Source organism: Nestor notabilis, unplaced genomic scaffold (genome assembly GCF_000696875.1).
Source record: "Nestor notabilis isolate BGI_N333 unplaced genomic scaffold, ASM69687v1 scaffold12634, whole genome shotgun sequence".
Classification (NCBI taxonomy): domain Eukaryota; kingdom Metazoa; phylum Chordata; class Aves; order Psittaciformes; family Psittacidae; genus Nestor; species Nestor notabilis.
Window position 1 is genome coordinate 4,840 of NW_009924315.1, and position 22,893 is coordinate 27,732.

General features: G+C 41.4%; 1 protein-coding gene across 1 annotated transcript; it reads right to left on the reverse strand.

The window, feature by feature from the left end:
- Window positions 1-4,356: 4,356 nt before the first annotated feature.
- Window positions 4,357-13,860, reverse strand: SLC16A12 (solute carrier family 16, member 12). Its single transcript, XM_010012550.1, has 6 exons — window positions 13,784-13,860; window positions 11,568-11,671; window positions 10,234-10,377; window positions 7,223-7,814; window positions 5,826-6,085; window positions 4,357-4,619 (listed from the first exon to the last, which is right to left on the reverse strand). Exons 1-6 carry the CDS (start codon window positions 13,834-13,836, stop codon window positions 4,357-4,359), a joined length of 1,416 nt encoding a protein of 471 aa, XP_010010852.1. The 5' UTR covers window positions 13,837-13,860.
- Between the last annotated feature and the right edge of the window lie 9,033 nt (window positions 13,861-22,893).

The following is a 22,893-nucleotide window of genomic DNA, read 5'->3' on the forward strand; positions in this document are numbered from 1 at the left end:
AGAGAAGGAAGGACTGTGAGCAGGACTGACACACCGCTCCTGAAAGCTGGTAGGAACAACAGCAGGGCTAAAGCCAGGAACTAGTGGCTACCTGTGGTGGCATTCTCAGAGTTGTGTGTGCGAAAGGGTACATTAGGTGACCTCACTGCCTTTCTCAGTCTTGAAGCTTCTAGCCTCAGCATCGTTGCCATCCAAAGCCTCCTGAGGGCATGGGCAGCAGCAGGGAAGAATTCGAGGAAGAAGTAGTGCAGGTTCCCAAAGCCATGGTGGCAAATCCATGCTCCCCTACACACCCCACTATCGGAGCCTCTCCTGCCTCTCTCCTGGAAAATGAACCTTGCAGAAATAAGGAAGAGCAAAAAAGTACTTTGAGAAAAATGTGCACCTGACTGTTGGTGAAGAGTCAGAGTGGCTCAGTCTTCTCCACAGCAAAGAAATTGATTGTGGAGCATAGTAACGCAAGAAATATATTTTTGGTGCCTGACCTGCTTGGGTCTTTGGAGGATTGTGCTGGACTGCGGTACTACCCATAGATGCTCTGGTCAAACACTGCTTTCTAGTTCTTGCCTAGTGTCTTGTAAGTGAGGAGAAATATTACTTCCCACAGGGTGGTGCTGCTGCGTTGCCTGGTGTAACACAGGGAAAGGCTGCGCTCGAGCCCCGGGAACTGGACAAAGTGGAACACACATTCTGCAGTGGCCAAGTCCAGTGGGCAACACCAGAACCACACAGAAGCTGAACACCTCTCAATTCGCACCCAAGTACGAACACACGACTGGAGCCAATGTTAGTAGTGGAGGGAAAACAGGAGTGAAGATAGCCTTTCTGGAAGTATTCACTTATGATTCAAAAGCACTTTCTAAATTGTATTGAAAATGCTACTAGAATACACTAGAAGAGTCACTTAGAAGAAGGTCTTATTTACTGAGGGAATCCTGACTAAGGGCTTCCTTGTGACGACCAGGAAGTCCTGTTACAGCTTAACTTACACAAGCTCTTCCTTCTCACACGAATCTGTAACACTTTAGAAAGCAAACGAGGAACTGTTGTGGCAATATAAAATATATTCCCCATATAGTAGCACAGACAACTTTTGTTTTTCAGAAGATAAAGTATCATCCAAACTGGCAGAAAAGGTCCAGGCTCAAAGTTTTGAGTTTTCTTTTTTTTCCCCCTGAAAACAGGGTGGGTTTTTTTTCAACAGAAAGGATTTGATTTTTCCAATACTGTTTTCACACAAGGTACAATTTATTAAATGTTCCAAAGCTGATCTGATAAAACTTATCACTAGAACATATGCAATTTCAAAGGAATGATGATTTCCACATTTCAAACCTCATGGAATGGAAACAGATGTGATCACTTCAGCAATTGTAAGCAGTTTCACTTATTCCCATTCATTGTACAGAATAGAGTATTATTCCAGGCAGGATTCATCTGAGGTAGGATCCTTCTGTTTCTGTTTCAGGCAGATGTTACCCCAGCCAAGTGTGACCATGCTTTCCTGGAAAGCCAGACAGGGTCAGTGCTGCAGTACCCCATCTGAACTCATATCCATCAGTGCTCAATAGGGCTGGTGGGAACACGCAGTGTTAGCCTGGCAAATTGTTCATGGCTAGCCCAAGTATCTCTGCTTACTGCTGCACAGCACCATGCCAGGAAATATCCCCTTTGGAGGACAGCCTGACAGTTTGTGTTGTGTGGACCAGGGGGTAGAAGTTTGGCCTGAGGCTTCACAAACCTGGACTATATATTCCCATTTCTTCCACTCGCAGTTTATGCTTCCTTCCTTCTGCTTCTCAGTGGGAAGATGCATAGCTGATATTTCACAGTGTGTTTTATGCACATTCTGGTAGATAAGTTTTTAGCCATTGGCTTAAGTCAAAGCAGCTACAGTATTAGAAAATGTTTAAATAATTCTACCATTTTCTACAAAAGGTCTTTGTATAAAACCAGCTGAATGGTTTCCACTAAAGTAGATGTTTAAAACAAGAAATACTTTTGTAAACATAAATGGAAAAGCCTATGAAAAAAAATAACTTGAAATAAAAAATACTTAAAAAATGCTAATAATGTATTACACAGTATTATTTACTAGGATAAAAATGTATATAGTATTATTCCAACAGGCTTTTACAATATGCACTTCTGGCTTGAACAACTGCTGGCATGTCATGATGTGGTAAACAAAGTAGTTAAATTTTTGTGAAGTAAATGACAGTGGTAATTTACAACTTGTGGATAATAGCTTATCTTCTTTGTAGACCACACTCTTCCCTATATTTTTATATTAAATTTTGCATTAAGATCTAAAACAATGTCTTCATCACTAGCAGTTAATAAAGCCACTTTGTCTTTTTCCAAATGTGCGCTGTTTTCCTAACTCATTAAGAAACACTCATGGGTAATTTCTGTCCTTTTTTTATCAACATATGTTAAAACCAAACTTAGGGCTCAGGACTTAATTGCCAGGCAGAGCTGCAAAAGATTATGTCATTAGTTTAAAGCAGTCTTTGAACTCCCATCCATCTTTTATTCTGTGATCTGTGCCTGTAGATTATACTACTGGCTCTGATCACAATTCTGAAGCAGGGAAGCAGGAAATGCTTTGTTTGAGGACAGACAACTGAAGACAGGCAATTTGAATATGTTATATTTGAAATATACATGAATAATAAAACTACTTGCCACACACACTATTCATATATGTATAAAAATACATTATACTCCTATGGGTATACTCTTGATCTAAATCAATTTGTTGAACATTAGTCTATGTTATTTTCCCTTATGTGGCACAGAGTTGAATAGGACACGATGAGCAACCATTGAATACACTGCAGATGATTACAAAACTACTAGTTCAGCATAGGTGAAAATTATTTGGACTCTGATCAATTTGTTAATCAGCAGAATGCAGTTTTATATAGCAACAAAGCACAGAAATGACTCACATTGAAGAATGTGAAGTTCCTCCATTGCTGTCAACAATTTCACTCTGGAAGCATAGAAACTTCCCATTACATATTAGATCATCAGTAATTTACCCCATGAGCTACATTCAGTCTGTAGCTCCTGTGAAACAGCCAGCTGTAGTACATTTCTCACACAAGTAGAAGAAAAGTCTTGGCAAAGCACAGCTGCGGTGTTCTGGTCATCCAGGACAAGCGCCCTGATCAGCTCTTCAATTGGCAGAAACAAGTAATTTACACTAACTGAGGCTACAGCTTCTGGACCTAAAAAGAGACAGACTTGCCACTGCAATATGCAGAAATAACTTTGCCAACATCCTCTTTACTAATGGCCTGTGGAGAGGGCAGTCTCACAGTCACCTGCTTGCACAGATTCATTAACAGTTGCTGATTTTATAGGAGGAAGATGCTCCGTGCTGAAAACACAATAGCCTCTCCTCTAGTCTCCTGAGCTGCCTTTGGGCTTATTCCAACTAATGCAGATAAAGCAGGTTTGTCTATCAATCAGCAAGCCTAGTCCCCAGGCACAAATTTGCTTCTCTTCAAACAGCAGAGTGAATACAGCACCTCTTTCACTCTCCCAGAAAAGGATCTGCTGGAGGATCATACCTGGAATGTCAATGTTTAGAAAATCAAGCTTTCAAGATATCCAGGAAAAAAGAGGGGGAAAAAAAAAAAGCAGCAGCCACCTCAACATTTTGCTGTAGGAGGCTTGGGAAAGTCAGTCTAAAACTGTGTCTGAAATGAAATTGCAATGTATGTACAAAATTTAGGCACACTGTAAAAATTAAAGCTGCTCCGGAGATACTTTCAGCATAAATCATCAATTCCTGACAGACTTTCAAAGGAAAAAAGAAAACCAAAACCAAAAAGCACCCCAGACTAAAACAAATGGCTTTGGCATCTGACACAGTTATTTGCAAAGTGTTTAATGCAGACTGATACACGTGGAGGGGTTTTGGTGGTGTGTGTGATTAGTCCATTGAAAAATAATAGACCAGAACACCAAAAAGTTTATTTCATTAACACTATTTTTAAAATACTTTAAACTTTATTGTTCAGTTTTGGTGACTGATTATAATATTCTTTTGATTATAGCCAATTATCATCTTCAAGATTACCTGTGGAGTCAGCATACTGCATTTCAAACAAATCTGTGAACATTTATATCTACAAACCCTATTTTCAGTCTAGCTTCCTTCTATTACTGCATTTACTTGCTATTACTAATGCTGTATGTAGACTTTAGCCAACTAAAACATGACAGAAAAATCTAATTGAGAGGTGCCTGGTTTCACAGGAGTAGTATCTTCAGTAGTGTAACACTACAGAGCCACCTCCGCCTCAGTCATGGCTGTGCAGTACCGAATCTTGGCGGCATTTGTCACCTCTTGCTGTAGCTGTTTGTATCCACAGCCAAAAATTCAACATCCTTTTGGTCGAATTCTGCTGTGACAGAATAAGCGATTGCTCCATTAGTCCAGATGTGCTGTTTCGTGCCCGTATCATTGGTGAGTGACAGCAAATGAGTTCTTCTGATTTTCTTTGCTAGGTTTGCAAAGCACAATAATGTTGAACTAAATATCATAGAAAATCCACAGAGGAGGAATGATGCAGTATAGCTGCCAGTTGTGTCTACAAGCCAACCTGTAGGAAAAAAAATTCATAGGTTATTGAAGGTCCACCAGAATTCTGATAATTTACAAATTCTGTGATCAACAAGAGTTTTATAAACTTCCGGAGTTATCACATATACATACAATCAAACAATAGAGGTTTATGTCACCACTATACTTTTACCTCCTGGGGCAGGGAGGGATTTGTCCTCAGCAGACAGATAAGATTTTTATGGGCTTTTGTTTGGAGGTCCAATACATGAAAAAAGGCCCAGAAGTCATCACCACAATAGTAAATAAACGTCTTTCAACTGTATGGATTTAAGTGGCAGTCTTTAGTCATGTTTAGAGAGCCCTGGGATTAAATGTTGTGTGGATGACATCCTCATAGAATCATAGAATGGTTTGCGTAGGAAAGGACCTTAAGATCATCTAGTTCCAACCCCCCCTGCCATGGGCAGCGAAGCGTCACCCTGTTGCCCAAGGCTCTGTTCAATCTGTCCTTGAACACCACCAGGGATACAGAAACATCTAATGACGTATGCCCTAGACTCATGCGTCACTTAAAATAACTCCACTTTCCAATAATTTCTGCTATGGAAAATTAAATTAAAAGATTCAGAAGCAGTGATTAACCAGGAATTGACGTGAACAGCAGATAAAATACAGAAGACATATATATACATTCCACAATATTCAAAACTCTCAGCTCTAATCCTTACTTCAATCTGATGGAACTGATGGAGAAAATGATGGTTAGATATTACAGTGATGAGCTTGTGACCAAACAGTACTGAAGCTGACTCATGCACCTGTTCAAAGCAGTTTGGAGACGAAAAGATCAAGTCCTCTGCATCAAAAAAGACCCACCTTGGTATGCAGTTCTCTTTAGCTTATATTTTCAAAATCATGTAATTTCACAGTGAAATCCTTTGTCCCTTCTGCTTGCACAATTTCTGAACTATGTGAAGTAGCGATGTAACAGCTCTTAGAAGTCCCATTCTATACTGTTTTGCTTCTTAAATTTCAACTCATTCTGTATGTAGAAATCATCCCATCAAGACAGGGCTTAAGAGTGATCTAAAAATCTTACAAAGGTCTAGGCATATTATTTCTCTGCCCATGGGCTATCTCCATATTTAGTGTGCATTTGCTGTCCTTCCTCTCCTTTTACATCACACTAACAGGCAAATCTGAAGTAGTGATAAGATTATAGGAAAGTCATTTGTGAACTGACCTGCAACAGGCGGGCTCACTAGATATGGTATGGCATGCAGAAAATACACGACACCCAGTGCTGATGATAAGGAGGAAGTTCCCACTACATCTGCTGTTATGACAGGGATTAGTGTTACATAGGCTCCATCAAAGTAACCAAAGGTAAATGAGAAAGGCATAAGCAAGGGGAAGTTTTGGAGAACTGGTAGAAAAAGACAACAGAGGCCATCCATTCCCACAGCAAAGAGGTAGCAAAAGTGACGATGCTTCTTCAGACACCTGCAAATTTCAAAACAGAAAAGGATTATCACTGGGCACAGCATCTCAGTTTCTATGTCCTGGCATGCAGCACTTCAGACTCTCTCTCTTTTACATAGCTCAAAGTTAAGTCCATTTTCTCACACAGTTTTCAAGATAAAAAGCTCAGCACTGATGAGCCCATATAGCTGCAGAAACATCTGGGAAGCTGCAGCCCATGCTGTCTGCAGTAGGTTTTGGGCTACTCTTAGTGATAGGAATCACTCTGCTGCCAGAATTCCAGAGTCTCTGAAGTTTCAATATTCAAAGCAGTATTCCATCAGGCTTTACATTCCAGCCTAGCAAGGTGCTCCCAGTATTATGCAAAAAATATTACAGTATACGTCTCTCAGGTGTCATCCTTCATATTAGCCCTTAAACACTGGCATTAGTGTGAGCTGAGCGAGATGACAATTCCTTTCTCCCTGCTCCACACAACCAATAACTGATTTCTCCCACAAACTGAATAAGCAAAAAGAATGTGTCCTTTAGGATAAAAATTCTTCTTAATTTAGCCAGTCTCTACTGATGTTACAGATGTTGCGCATAGACACCTGGAGTGAGCTGAGTTAGCAAAGCATGGTGAGTTCTTACATACTGGAAAATGCATAACAATTTTAGGTCAGCCCTTCTGAGTATGTGCCTGACAGTATTGGGCCAGACCCTTGACCCTTTTCCATAACTTTTGTGCCTCCCCAGGAGCACAAAAGAGATGGAAAGGCAGAGGAAATAGAGTGAGATCCTCTAAGAAATAGGAAGGAGGATCATCATAACTCAGGCAGGGGTTACATTTCCACTATCAAATGCAAGAGAATTAAACAAACTCAGAAGAGACAAACACATTAAATAGTAGGCATTTCTGAAAGTTAGACTGTGTGCTGGGGGGGGTTGGGTTGTGGTTAAAAAAGTGTTTTGGTTTGGTTTTTTTTTTGTTTGTTTGGGGGTTTTTTTGTGGGGGTGCTCTTTCTTTTATTTATTTATTGTTGTAGGTTTGGAGTTTTTTCAAGTTACACATGCTACAGAAAAAATCCATAACGTTAATTTTGGTATCTATTATGCCTCAGTTGCACCAGCCTCCCACCAGCTAAAGTTTACCCTTGCTTAGCCATAAGCCATTACCTTCTGTCTGTTAGCCATCCAAAGGTGATATTGCCAGTGATGTCTATGACACCAAGTATGGACATGAGGAAGGCAGCCTGGTGGTGACTCACTCCAACGCTCAAAGCATAAGGCACTAGGTAGACAAAAAGAGGGCTACAGCCATACGCCATAAATAATACTGACACTGCCAGCACCATGAAGCCTGGCATCAGCAAGAAGTCATATTCCTTCCATGAACAGTAGCATAAACATTCATGAGACCACACTTTGATTAAGGGTGAACAAATGGACGTTCTCTTTAAGTCTCGCTTCTGTGCTTTGGGGATATAATCCTGTTCAAGAAACTCAGGAGCAGTTTTACAGTCTTCCTTAAGAGCAATGGGCCGCATCAAGGCACCACAGACACAGAGGTTTAAAACAAAACCTCCCAGGATGAGTAAAGCTCCACGCCAGGAAAACTGCTCAATTAAGAGCTGGACCACAGGGGCCAGGATGAAGGTACCGATTCCGCTTCCTGACATGGCTATTCCATACGCCAGCGCTTTTCTTTTGTTGAAATATTTGCCCACCATTGCAATGGCTGGAGAATAACAGAGTGCAAACCCAAGACCTAGAAGAGAAAGCACAGTGCAGATAGCTTAATACTAAGCATGACATATGGAACACATTAACTTAAACCACATAAACTACTTTCATTAGCACAAAAGAATAGGAAGCTTTTTCCGATCCTCTATTACACAGCCCAGTCACAATGTGAAGAGAAACCAGGATGACTCCTTTCTTCCACTGCCAGTCACTGATTTGACAAACCTAATGGATCATCATTAATCCACAATAACAAGACTCAGAAAGAAGAGATGGGGTTCACTTAAGAAAAAGAACAAGGACGATCAATAAGCATCAAAGAGGTGGTGTGTCAGTCTCTCGTGCATGCAAGATGAGGCATTGCCCCGGGGTCTGCACACATGCTGGCACTGGATATAGCATCCTGATGAGGTACCACTTTGTGTTTCAGTCTGTTGCAACCCTGAACATTAATTTTCAGGTCTCTTAAACACAGTACAAAGAGTCTGTCTCTTACTAATATTCTACAATAAACCTTTTTTAGTCAGCTAAACAAACTCCATGCAGCAGCTGCTTGGAGTCGTGACCATTTTAAATCCCTGCCTACAAATAAAGAGGGGGGAATAAAGCCTCAGAAAATAAAGCCATGTCCAATTCAGTAAACAAATGAGATCCATCTCTGGGACTGCGAAAAATATTGTGGTCTTTGTTGCAGAACCAGAGAGCAGATTTGAATCATCAAATGCTTTCCTTATCACTGAAATGTATTTCTGAATGAGCTGCAGAAATGAGTTCCTGACTAGGGTTTTGTAGCATGTCCTGCACTAAGGGTAAACCAGTCTCTCCTGGTTTTGGCAGAACTGGCCAATAGAGGAGATAATCAGCCAGTGCTGTAACCAGCTTGCCATGCTCTACTCAAAGGCCACACTGTGCAGAGCAGACACTAAGCCTGCCCAGGCAGGGTAAGGGGATTAGAAGGACTCTGGGCAATGTGTGCCAGCTCTGTCACCCCTCAAGAGGCGAGGGGAGGAGCAGGGCAGAGAGCTGGGGTTGGACCTGTGTGGACAGCAAAGCCAGAGGAGCAGCCCTGAGCTGGACTTCATTACTCAAGAGCCGTAAAAGTCACACTCTGTTTGGCACACACACACTGCTTATATTTTAGTGAGTTGTGGGGGGAAATATGTCCAAAAAAGCCAGTAATAATAAATGTCCTGTGAGAAGTGGAAATGCAAAGTTTGGGGCCGGAAACATTTTCATGCCTCCCAGAAGGAACTCTGCTACTTGTTGCCACTCTGCCATCTCACCTCTGCTTCACTCTTCACTGTTTCAAGTACTGAAGCTTTTATGGATCTAGACATTCACCAGTTATGGTCCCACCCTCTCTCTGGGCTGGGGCACCACCTCCAGCCTTTACCAACAGGTCACCTCTCCATTAATCAATTCCCACAGAAAAGAAGTTCACTGCTTGTAGAATTGGCTCTTTACAACTTCACGTACAAAGTGCAAATGCTTTTCCACTTCAGTATTCACTGTGGTTCTTATGAAGGAAGCCTCGATGGCATTAGCATGGTATGTGGCACAGTCCCTCAAGTTACAAGGAGCCTTTTTATTTGTTATGAAGACATTTGTCAAAGATTAGCATTGTAATACAGGAATGACATGCATGATTTTTATTTTTTTTTTAAACAAACAAGCTGTGGCAGCATGTGAACTGCAGTAATTCCACCAACTTGTTACTAAACAGCAGGAGACCAAGTACAAGGGCTTATATCACCGTGGCTACCAGGTCAGTATTAATGAGTAAGGAATGTCAGTGTGACCATGGGCACCTCTCAAGTTCCTCTGTGTGCAACGAACACAGGGAGACAGGGCAAAGATATTGTTATCACCATACCTGAACACAAGTGGAAGAGCTGCTACAGCAACACTACCAACCAGCAATTTGTTTGCTTTTCAACTGGAATATAATGTAGACAAAAAGAAAGTGCACAGCTGAGGAAGTAAGTATTCACCCAGTGCTCCTTTGCCCGATTACTCTTATGTTTTGATTAATTTTTTTTAATATGCAAATATTTTTGGACAGTCTAGAACTCCTACTATGATAAATTCCTCCCAGATCACAGGCGAAAAAAAGGAAACCTTTTTGCGTATCACCTGCAACAGCAGTCCTTCCTGGCCTCCCATAATTTCAGAACTTCACGCATAGTCCTCTTTTTAACAAAAGAGTTGCTTTTGCAGGGTGCTGCTTTTGGGCTGCATGAGACTTACTGAGAGCTGAAACCCTCTCAGGGGCAGCCAAAGGCTCTCTTTTATAATGAAGGGAACAACTCTGGGTATTTTCGTTCAACAGTGTGGTAGCAATATGACATGGAGAAGAGATCACCCCTCTTGAAAGGAAGGACCATTATTTTTAACATTCCTCTGTTGTTTTCATGGCAGGAACGAAGGGATCAAATGCCTCCTACCTGTAAGGACTCCTAATGATAAGTAGAGATGTTCCAGGCTGGTGGCGAATGAACTCAGAATTAGTCCAGTAGATGCAAGCAGCCCTCCTAGCATGATGCCAACTTGGCAGGATACATGATTACTGATCAAGCTACCAAGTGGGGCTTCAAAGAAACAAATACAGGTGGTAGTTAATGGCAGGTCCTCATCCACAGTTCATTGGAACAGTCATCACAGAAAATAGTAGACTGGCAGGAGAAAATGATGATCACATACACAGAGTGATCTTCCAACATCCCCCTATCACAATGGTGTGAGCACCAAAATCTTCTAAAAATCATCCTCCCGAAAGTCAGGATAAAACTGAAATTTACAGTAGCTTTCTCAGCAGCCATTTGAGTACATCAAAGTCATTATGGGACACAGTTAATTCACAGTTCTGGGGGTCAAGAGAGGCTCGCACTCTTCATTACTCCATGCCTACAACAGCGAGACCGTCCCCTACCTGGAATTTGCACTTCAGCCCTCAGTAACTTCAGGTGTCCTTCCTCACTTCTCCCTGACCTTGTGGGCTCTGCATCAGACCCAAACAGGAGAGGTCTCACACTTTCTGGACCATCTCCAAGGCTGCTACCCCTCTTTTAGACTTCTTCAACATTGATGGCTCCCAGATCACCCTGCCCCTACCATGGGGTATCATCACCAGCTCTCTCCCTCTCTCCTACCTGTAGTGCCAGGTTATCCTTGTATCTCTTTTTTAACTCAAGATATAACCTGGCTGTCACAGGAGAGTTGCTTCATTCCGGCTGTGTCCCTGTGCCTTTGTAGGAGTTCTCATGGATTAAGCCTCTTCCACAGGATGAGAAACTGGGTACAACTACTGCATTGATGCATGTCATTTCTACTAACACTGAATTTTCTTTTAAGGGAAAAGACTGTTTGTAAACATACAAGTTTGCTAAAAGGAGGAGGGCTGTGCCTTGATCCGAAGGCAAGATGCATATCCTGTACTAAGTCTCAAGTATGGTTCCAATCAGAAGGTAAAAGAAACAAATGCTCAGTTAGTAGCTCTCAAACACAACTCGTCCCACTAGACTTGATGAAAGTACATTTCTGAAAAATTAGATCATTTGACAAAACAAAGTTTTACTTCTTTTCTGTGGCATTTTTCTGCAGTATGAAGACACTCCCTTCCTGCAAAACTATGGTGGAAGAAGCAGCTCGGATGTACCATACCCCAGAAAGCCCACAGTATCTGTGTTTCCCAGCTGACTCTACCAACTTACGAACATGCTAAAACTACATGGAGCTGAAGAAAAACCAGCCATATTAGTCTTAAGAGGGTAATACACACCACAGAGCATCGTAGCACAGTCTACAATGGAGTGGATCCAAGCTGTTCTGGCATAGTCCTGCCCAAAGTATGTCTGGAACTCCACAAAAAAAATGGAGATGCACCTAGGAAAGAAAACATGAACTGGTTGAACGTGGGATATTTGCCTTACAGAAAACACCAGTTTCACTTTTCAGGTATAAAGAGTACCCACTAGAAGGTCCTCTCCACCTCCCAGAAAAATCAAAAGTATGGTTTGTCTAAATCCCAAGGAGATGGAGAAATTTTAAAACAGTTTCTAAGGGATATTGGAAATGAAGGGCTACAATGAAAGGCTACCTTAATGCATAAGGGGCAAGAATGTGAACTGATGCGTGCAAGCTGAATAATTCCAACAGCACTCTGTGTAAGGCACCTAGGCTAGAGTGATTCAACTAGAGAAGAATCCTTACTTTGCACTGGCAACAGCTGAGTCACAAATTGCTGTCCAGCTATTATCCCAATCCAATGGTATTAGACAATAAGGCCGAATTAGAACCTAATTCAGACAGATAACTTCTCCAGAGAGATTCTGAACATTATAATGCCGTGTTTCTCACTGAGGTATTTGATGTTAGATTTTTACAACTCTTTTCTTTTTTTAACTGCAATGAAATTGAAGTTGTAATTATCACCAGCAATTTATAGCCCACATCATGATGTTGTTTCCCTTGTACACACAGCCCCAGCTCTCCAGTTTTTCACTGATCTGGTTGTTTGTTAATGGTGGCATTCACATCTGCACCAACTGGCAGGGCAGGGCCAGCATAGTAGGCTGATAGAGCCAACGTCGGTATAGCTGTGTGTTCATGAATGCACAAGTGCAAAGTAAATGCAACTCCTCATGAACAGAGAATCAAAACACAGCAGGAGCCCATGGACCTTCCAACAGTTTATTAAAATGCTTCCAGGAGAGGTTACTTTGCTCTGCTTAATGAGTCTTACTTTCTACCTATCTCTGCAGGGGAACAGATTAAAAAGCTGCATAGTTTTATTCTGGTTTCTGGGTCAGTGAGAGATTCCTTTTCCCCCTCTCTTTTCCTCCTGCAATGAATGATCACTCTCTTCACCTTTTTTCTTTCACATACTTCATTCTTGTAGATACTCTAGATATGTGCCAGCCATTAGATGTTTTCTTGGATGTAAAGCATTTCACACATGAAAAGGGAATTAAATCCACTAGGAAATCTCTAGTGTTATTATGGAATTTGCATACATAAATTAACACTGTGTGAACATTTACATTCCCGTTTTATGCTGTTGACTCCAAGACCCTAGACTTTAGATCCCTAAACCTGGCAGCTTTATTTTAAAAGAAATGTAAAATGTAGGTAGAAAACACTGTGTTTACATTATACTGACTGTACAACAAGACACCGTCTCAGTGTTTCTCACTTACCAGGGTGCTTATCTCTCTGCTTAATATAGCTTAAATGTTCATGATCACACACACCAGGCTCCTCTGCCTCCAGCCTACATCAAAGTCATTGCGGAAGCCATCTCACCCCAGATGTATACATTATGCTTGTACAAGGCAGCAGGCTATTCCTGTTCTTTCTATTTTTGAGAAGTATTTTTGAGAAAATGTTTTCTGCATATTTCAGATACCAGAGGGGTACAGAGAAGGGCCTCCTCTCTAGGGCATGGACCTTCTCAGGCAGGACGGTAGCTGAAATGTAGTAGTAGAAGGGAGTATTTACAGGCTTCTCAGATAGACTGAGGAGCCAAGGAAATCCACTGGGACCAGTAAAAATGAGCATGGCTTTGGGGTCAGAGGGACACAGTGGACCCAAAGAGACCCTGCATGATTCCTCCCCTCCCCAACCGAACCACCACAGCCTGAATTAATGCTGCGTGCCCCAGGCTTTTCTTCTGTAAGGAATCAAGGAGATGGTGCTGAGAGATAGAGCAGCTGTCAGAGGACATGAGACTAAAACCAGAGGGCTCATAATCCCTCAGCCTCCCCCACAGCCTTGGGTATTTCAGGCAGCCTTTAAAAACGTAGCAAGAGAGAGGTTTGTACCTAGCCAGAATAACAATAACCCCTGCAGCTCTGGGACATCAGGGGATGTCTCCAAATCCTTTTCCTAAAGAAAAAACACCAAAAAGAAAATCAAAAAAAAAAAAAAAAAAAAAAAAAAAAAAAAGAAAAATGTAATGCTACAAACAGATCAGGAAGACAAGAAGCAGCCCTTTACCTCGTCACAGCCCTGGTACAGATAGTGACAAGGAAGCAGCCGGCAACAATCATCCATCCCCAGCCTCCATCAGGAGGGCCGGCGTGCTGGGCTGGCCGCGGCGAGGCCATGGCGCAGGATGGGGCGATTCCTCCCTCCTCCCCACCTCAGTGGCAGGGAGTGATTCGGGCCGGCACACCGAGCACGGGCTCTGGCTGCCTGGCACGTGGGTTACTGGCCATCTGATGAGAGAAAACAGAGAGGGAGTCAGGGTAACCTGCACAGCTGGGCTAGGACATACTGATTTAGTGTTAGTGCATAAAGGCAAGGGGTTTCTTCAAATGCAGCTTACAGAATTTGTTGGAAGCCAAAGTACCATTAGAATTTGGTCCTGTGTCCGGTATCATTTATTTCAGGGTAATTAGCCCAGCACTTACACCCCAGTGAATGGCAAAGAGAATCATTCATAACCTCACAACAAAATGTCTGCTTGTCAGCACTTTTGAGCAGTGATTTAAGGTAACCAGGGTTGAAACAATGTCCTTGAAAAATATCGATGAATAAAAATATCCACAAAAGATGCTGAAACTATATTATACTGCCATCCAGTTGCACAAGCTAAAAAAAAAGCTACCATTAAGTTTCTGTTCCAGGTCTTTATGTATTCCTTAACTACCATTTATTTTTGCCTCCGTGCTAGTCAACACTTTAGGGGAAAAATACTGTATACTGTTTGGAAATAAAACTTACTGTTCTATTTTCTCTATTTAATAGGCTTTGCTAATATTGATATGTAAGTAAATATTTGTATAAAGCTCTCTAATGAATCAGAGCCCAAAGCAATGCCCACAACAAGCATTAGAACATGTACTAATGCTGTCTTTATTATTCCCTCTCCCTCCTTGTCATAAACATCTGTTTCATTGTAAGTTAAATTGCATTATAAAGCCTTTCAAGGTCTGTGTTATTCTCTGTATTCATATGGGGTCTAGCACAATAAGGATCTTCTCTGCAGCATGAAGTGCTATTACAATATAACCTGCACTAATGAACTAGAAGAGAGCTCAGGTATGATAAAAAGAGAATCTCTAATGACCTGCTTTGCTTGCCACTTCTGTGGCTCTTCGGAGAGATACAGTGCTCTGCTCTGCCTGATAATGTAGATGCTTCGCTCTTTGCATAAAGAATAGGTCATGTCTCAAATGGGATGTCTGATATGGCTCCGGTTTGGATTATGTAGCAATGGTCATAGCAGCTCACAAAGATCAAACATGAATTCACAGCTGGGGTTACAAGAGGTTTTGTAAGCAGCCACTAAACCTGGCACAGCAGCTCCTACGTGAGTTTAAAGGGTCCCAGCTGGATGCAGTCATTACAAGTTCATTCCTATAGCTGATTAGAAAAACCACACAAAGCAAATGAGATCCAAATGAGTTTATAATTTCAAACCTCATCTTTGAAGTTTTCAATTGCTAGGGCTTAAATACACAAAAGATCAACGAAAGCTCATTGAAAGAATGAAGACCAGAACAGTTTGCCTTTTCTGGCACAATTTTTTAATAAACAGCAAAAAATGCCACTGCAGCTGAGAGAGGTTTCCGAGCAGCCTCTGCAGGTACCACGTGACCCTGAGGACATCCCTGGCCCCTTCACAAGCCTTGTGATGTTTTGCTTGAAATGTAAAGTCCATTTTTTGACCTTACCCATTTGCTTCAGGACAAATATACAGCAGTGCCAGTGTGTACCCAAACCCTCCTTCTCTCCCTTCTGTGGTCTGAAACAAACTCCCTGACACAAACACAGACAAACTGAGGAAAAAAGGAACAACACACTGGCTAATACAACAAAAGAAGAAAGCACATGTTGTGTAGGCAAGTATAGCATTATTCACAAAATCTGCAGGGGAGGCTGAAAATGCTTACATTCAAGTTAGTTAGAGGATATCAGGCGCGTGATACAGAAGACACGTCCATGAACTTGCCATTTGATACACACATTCTGTATTTGTTTTCCAGTATTTGCTGCTAATTTGTAAGCAGACCATATATCTCATGTGTTGATTCCACCCAGATGACAAACAATTTTGTGGAGTTTATGTTACATTTTGAGTCAGCTGACATGATCTAAAATGACTTAGCTTTTGCTTTTAATTAATAGGATCAATTATATATCACTTTCTGCATAGCTCCAAGCAACAATTATCTTATTAGATACGTGCAAATATTGGATCAACAAGTTATCTGATGGCTAAGGCAGCAATCATATGATTCTTCATGTTGGATCAGTGAATGTCCAGATTATCAAGTAGTACAATTTGATGCAAACCACCACCACATCCCTGTCTACTTAGATGGAAAATAAACTTCAATACGTTTGTGAGTGCCTGCATCTGACCTAGACACAAAAAAGCTGATATCCAGTCCAGCATGAAGCCAGAGTGGATCAGGTAGGTTATACCCTGATTTGGCAATGAAGTCTTGCATTCCATTACCCTGCCAAATTCACTTGAACAAGTAGAGCAAGTACTTTGCGTCATGTGGCCACCACATTTTGCATCTAACACTAAGGGCCTCAAAAGTGGATGTATTGTATTATTGCAAGTTTAATATGTTATATTCAAATGCCTGAATGATTGAATAGCCCATAAGAATCCAGGACAGCCACCTGAATTAAGAGGACACTGAAAAAGTTCAAATTATTTTGCTGAAGGTTTCCCACCAATCGCTAGTAAAGCAGTTGGGTGGAGTTTGCATAAGCAGATGATATATAAGAGGGATCCTGAGCAATTCAGACATATATCTGCAGCACTTTCGTGCAGTCTTGGCAAGGCAGGGCTTTTTGTTTTGGATCTAAGCAGTATCTTTCACTGCCCCTTCTGGATGGATGAAGATTTCATTTTAACTTTTGATTATTATGGGTGGAGGAGGAAGTTCCAAGAATGCCAGACGGGATAACAATAACCCTTCAATAAGCAGAAATACACACAAGATTTTTCAGAGGAGTCAACAATCTCCACATACAGAGCCCTAACTAATTTTAATGCACAAACAGCAATAGCTTTCCCAGGCAAGATTCAAGATTGGGTCTGAGACCCTAATTCACATTTAACTGTATGTTAATGTACCTGGGAAATATTTGATGACATACCAGGCTAAGCAAACATAGATTAGGTATTTGGTTGCATGATTACTTGCTGTTATTTTCTCAGAACCCTGCCTGCCAATGTACACATGAACAGGAAATGTTTAATGAGGTTACAAGCAACCAAAACCAACCATATTATAAGAAATGTCCAACCAACATAGAAATAGGCCACCCAGCCTGCCTTTTGTAGGATCAGTGCAAACCTCGCCTTGACTTCACACTCACTTCAAGGAGTACTGTGCCTGTCATAGTCACTGAACTGATAGGCAAGTTAAATAATTACCTTTCTTGTTGCTGCACATATCTAATAAAAAGGCAATTTTATTCTGAGGTTAGAAAACTTGATTTACTTAAACCCTGATGCTGTTTTCTAGTTAAGCATATAATGGACAGCACAGATTGTAGACTTTGCAAAAGAAATCAAAGAGACAGAAAGCACATACTGTGAGCAACTGTGCCCTTCCCGTCCCAGCCCTACCTTGGTTTGTTCACATGTTGTATCTTTTTCTTAACCTTTCTGGTGCAGGATAAGACTCTAACTGCATATCTGTTCCACCTTTAGCACTGTAAGGTCTGATGACCACTGGCAGCACTAGTTGTTATTATAACACACCTCAGATGCACATGTAAGTTCCTGCTGCTTGAGATGACTAAAGGAAAGCAGGGTTAAAAGAAAAGCTCATGAAAGAGCTCATGCACTTTGCAACCTCTGCTAGATAATTTTTACTCAAGCATTAAGTAAATGAATGCACTTTGCCACCATTTTAAAGAAGATGTAAGTGGGGTGAAGGTGGCAACAAATTCTGCTGATCCCCAAGAAAGACTTAGTTACACAGCATGCCCTGACAGCTCACTAAAGAGTGACTCTGTTCCCCAGGTTAATACATTAGGTTTAATTTGGCAGGATAAATAACCGATCAGTTACTCCAGCAGCTGGTTTTGAGAACCCTGGAAAGAAAAAAAAAGCATCTCCCTTAGCCAGCCTGCTCAGCCAGCAGAAAGGAGTGGGTGAGGTTACTAAAAGGCACTACTATAACCTTGCACCTCATCACGAGGTCCCTTTTGCCAGGGAAAGGAGCACAGAAATGCACAGCAGCCTAGCAACTGGCCAGCACAGCAACAAGAGCCACTGACCTTTTAGAACATGGCATACAGCCAGCAAAGCACTCGCTGCACCTCTCCACCTGCCCCTTCTTCCACCGCAAGGATTTTCTTCTTTAAACAAATTGATTCAATAATGATATCACAACAGTGTGAAGATGCAAAACATTTGTGTGATGAAGGACAGAGAAACAGCAGGTACAGTCACGCTGGATTGCCTGGAAGGTTTCTTTTGTCCTGCCTTGTTCAGCTGCTCCATTTACATTTACCTGGGCAGCTTGAGATATGCCACCTCACCTGCCAAACAGTTTGGATGCTCCATCTGTAGAAAGATAAGGCTTCAGATAGAAGGCGAGACTTTTGAACAGGTCGCCCAAAGAAGTTGCGGATGCCACATCCCTGGAAGTGTTCAAGGCCAGGTTGGACAGGCCTTTGAGCAATATGGTCTAGTGGAAGGTGCCCCTGCCCATGACAGGGGAGTTGGAACTGGATGGTCTTTAAGGTCCATTCCAACCCAGACCACTCTATGATTCCATGATAGAAGAACCAGCACAAGGTCAAGTTTGTATCACAGCTGCCCCACAGCAGGAGCACCCTGCTACTTTCTGCTTCTTTGCACTACCCTGGCTACACAAAATTAAAATGGCTGTGTGTTAAGATGCCTTTGTAATTTCTTTCAGAACTGTGAGGAAGTATTTTGTGCAGTTTATCCCAAAGCAGCTGGCCTAAATATGTATACCAGCATAAATAAGCACAGAATCCAGTACTTAGCTTTACTTGTTTGATAATACGGAGAGCCACATGAGAAAAGAATGACGAGGCTTGCCAAGAACTTTTTTTTGGTGTAAGATGCACACATAAACTGTACATACCATCTGCTACTTTCACAGAGGTGCTGGATTGGGTGAGGCCTAAGAAATCTGTGACAGTCTCTATGTCCAGAATGTCAGAATACGCTCCCAAGGATGGGCTCATTCACACTAATGAATTTAAACTCTATTTTTCTTGTGAACAACAACATACACAGCTTTCACAGTCACTTTGAGAACATTTGTGTATATGAATTTTACAAAGAACAAGTCTAAAGCAGTGTAAGCTTTGCTAGAGAAAATTCATTACTGCTTAGAGTGAAAGGTAATGGAATTGCATATATTTAGTACATTTACTCTATGCACCCAACTCTACTGCAGTTTTAGTATTTTCCTGTACTTACTCTATTCGTGTAGCTGTAAGGATGATTCTTTCTTACTTTTCTTGTTCTTAAGATTGTACCAAACATATTTGTGGGCATTTGCTACAGTCATGTTAACTCCTTGCTTTGTGTTCGCTTTTCTCTGACTGCTGCATCTTCAATAAATAAAAAAAAGACTATGAATACAGAAGGAACACAAAGAATGACTACCAGAGGATAGAAGAGAAAAAAAGAAAGAACAAATATAAAATATTGTATGTACTATGTGATAGTGAATCGCAAGATATGTGTAAGATTAAATATTTTACAGGTTAATTTCTTTTGCATGTCTTGAAGGATCAAGGATAACCATATCTGACCACTGACTCCTCTCCTCCCCAGAGTCTTCGTAGCCCATTAACTCATTCCCTACAGGCCATCAAATACAGTAGAGCACATTTAAATGGGGCACAGTACTTGATACGAACACAGAAGATGCCAACAGCTGCAGAAGCTTCTATCAACCAGATTATTAGGAAATGGCACTTTTTCAGCCTCCTTTTGCTTCCCCCTGCTCCCACCACACCAGTTGCCATCTAGGCACTGCAGTCAGCAGTCTGGCAAGATAGTTAAACTCCAAGTTATTCTTAAATACACAGAAACTAGACTCTAATTCAGTACAGCTCTTGCTATTCAAAGGCTATTTCTAATCTATTTTCTTCAATAAAGAGCTGTGTCATTCTGCAAACTGGGTTAGCTATTTAACTGAAAAGTAACAGCTTGGTTTGGTTTCAGCAGAGGCTATTTATGAAGAATTGTATGATTATGACTTTGACTTGCTTAAAAACAACCCGAGATATCCTTTCCAATCCTATGTTCCTAAATAACTCCACTGAGCATCTTAAGGCTGCTACTCTATGTTCTGCTTAAAGATGTTCTGCACTTTTGGGGACTTCTAATCAGGGAGTGGGTGTCACAGTGCTAGGCATCGTATAAATATCTAATAAAACTTGCCTGCCAACCAAAATGTATAAAGATAGAGAAGATGAATCATATGAGAACCCAGCTTATTGACTCTATGCTGAGCAGAAAATGTTCATTTGCTTGAAATTGTTCAGAAAAGAAATTGTTCATTTCTTTCAAAGGAAAGCAGAAATTGTTCATTTGTGTGTACGAAGGTGGGAGATGGCTGCTGAAGAGGACAAACTGAACAGAGCATAAATGTGGAAAGAGGAGAAGCAGCGTGGAAACCATGGGATGTTAAATAGCTGGTAGAAAAAGGAGCTGCCAGAGAGGGGCGTAGGTGAGTGGGGTGGCACAAAAGAGGGGCAGGAGTTGAGGAAACTCCTTTTTATCCAGGAGAAAAAATACTCAGAGAAGAAACATTAAAAAGGTGGTAAAAAGTAAAGGTCGCAGAACAGCACAACATCCATTTGTTGCTCCGCTACCAAGAAGCACGTTGCTGGGAAAGGAAGAGCAGTGCTGGCCTCCCATAATGATCACTTTGCATTGCTGGCTCCTTAATTTGTCAAATTTGCCAGAAGCTGCTAAAGCAAATGGCATGGATAGAGCCCCAGCAGAAATACTTGCTGTCTGCCGAGTTGGTAGCACTCAGATGAGAAATGTAATGTGAACTTCCCTTTTTCTCTGGAAACCACTGTATGGGGCTAGCAGAAAACCAATGGCCTGACAGGAGTCTACAAGTTATAATGGAAACTTCTTGACATTGTGAAAGGTTTTTAAACTTGGAAGTGCAGTGCTCACCATTTCACTATTCTCTGTGATGAAAACAACAGAGGGCTCAACTTCTTTCCTTGAGTACACAGCTATTATCAAAATCTGAGCTGAGACCATCAACATGCACAGCCTCAGCAAGGTTATGGTCCGGCACGTTCCATCAAACACGTATTTTCTCCCTGAAAGGAGAACACTAAGTATTACCTAACTGACAGCCAATAGCCACGCTGCTGCGGGTGGGGGCTTGGTACCATCACTGTCTCCATTTTAACATGTTTCTTCCCCCTTCCTGCAAGTAAGTAAGAATAGCCAAAAATTATTACAAAAAGTATCAGGAAACCTTTTGGGGAGGAAAGGATCAGCCTCTGCTGCCCAATAAGATACATGACATATCATTAATGTTGACTAAACAATTAGGCAAGCAATTCTCATTTATGGCTAATCTTAAGTATGTGATAGTCCAATCATTTTCTGAATCATCAGGCACTTATTAATATCCCATTATATCCTTAAAGAAATGTTAATAATTGTTTGGAAAAGCTGAAAGAGGATTTTATTCAAAGGGCTCTTCAGCCAACACTTTTCCTACATCTGGTATATTAATTTCTCCATCTTCAGGAAAATCTTGCCCTGGGAAAGAATACCACTGCAAAGCTGCTGTGGAACATGTGGGAACAGGACATTTTTTTCTTAGACCATTATGCAGTCAGCCTGGGGAAATCACTACTCTTCCCTTCTTTTACAGATTCTGCACCTCAGATTCTTCTTTGGTGATAAGGATCCAAAAATCAACCTCTCATAGGTTACTTGGAGATGCCCTGGCAAAGGACATACCAAGCAAATGCTCTTCTGATCCCTCCAGAGAAAATTAGGAAGTTATCAGGCATCCCAGGAGTGCTCAGGCACCAACAGTGCAGCTGTGCCTAGATAAAACTGAGGGGCTGAAGACTATGGAGACACATCTTCCTGCATAGACCTGGAAGTGCCAAAGGCCATCCAAAAGCTGTGGTTGCTGCCAGCTTTTATATCTTGTCTCTGATAAGAAATCAATGCAGGTGGACACCAGTTCCAGCATGCACCCCCGGTGTGGGTCACAGCCTGGGGTGCTGGCAACCGTTCTATGGTGTCCTGGGAGAGCTGCCACCCAGCACTCAAACACTCCTCTGCAGAGGAAAGCAGGAGGCAGGACCCCAGGAAACTGATACGCCCTCACCTAGAAATCTCAGTGCTGTACTTACAGAAAACATATTTGTACTTCGAACTCTTTCATAGTTGTCATCTTTTCAGCCCTTCTGTTTATGGAAAAGCCTTATTCAAGTTATGCAAAACTAATTTGGTTTATAATGTCCTTTAGGTTCCTGGCTGGGTTTTAGTAAAATAAGGAACTGCATTTAAACAAAGACATCTTTTTCCCCTGTTCTTGAAGTGTTCAGAGCCTGAATAGCAAAGCAATGAATAACATTGTCAGGTCTTTAACAATTCACATGGAAAAATACTTTTCACTATTAATTTTCAAGATGTGATTCTTAGACAGGGCAAGGAGATTACTATTTTAGAAATAAATCATGTTACAGAACAAGCTATCCATAAGATTGCCTCTATTTATCAGATGTTCTAGGGCTGCTGTTACCGTCAATTCATCATCTTCTCTTTCAATATGCAAGATTTGTTTGCAAAAACTAATCAGGCATGAAAAGGCAAGGCAGGTTATTTCCTTTTGTTCACACAAGCTTATGGTTCTGAAACAAAGCTATTAGGACACTTAATGCCATACGTGCTCTTCTAATGGACAATGTGCAACATATGATAGCAAACTGTCACCAGGACCGTTTTTCTCAGGAGGTTTTCAGCTGAAAGCTTGAACTCTAAGATTTAGATAACCTTACCATAATATCAAAGCCACTATTAATTTTTCTTGTAATAATGATACTATATAATCATTGTATATACAAGGGTACACTAATATAATCTCCAGCAG

What these genes read in the sequence shown, in the direction of transcription:
- SLC16A12 (XM_010012550.1), bottom strand. Translation starts at nt 13,836, where the DNA reads ATGATTGTTGCCGGCTGCTTCCTTGTCACTATCTGTACCAGGGCTGTG. An exon ending in ATCATTAGGAGTCCTTACAG is followed by an intron (nt 7,815 to 10,233) that starts GTAGGAGGCATT and finishes TTTCTCTTCTAG; the next exon opens with GTCTTGGGTTTGCACTCTGT. An exon ending in AGTGAGCCCGCCTGTTGCAG is followed by an intron (nt 4,620 to 5,825) that starts GTCAGTTCACAA and finishes TTTTTCCTACAG; the next exon opens with GTTGGCTTGTAGACACAACT.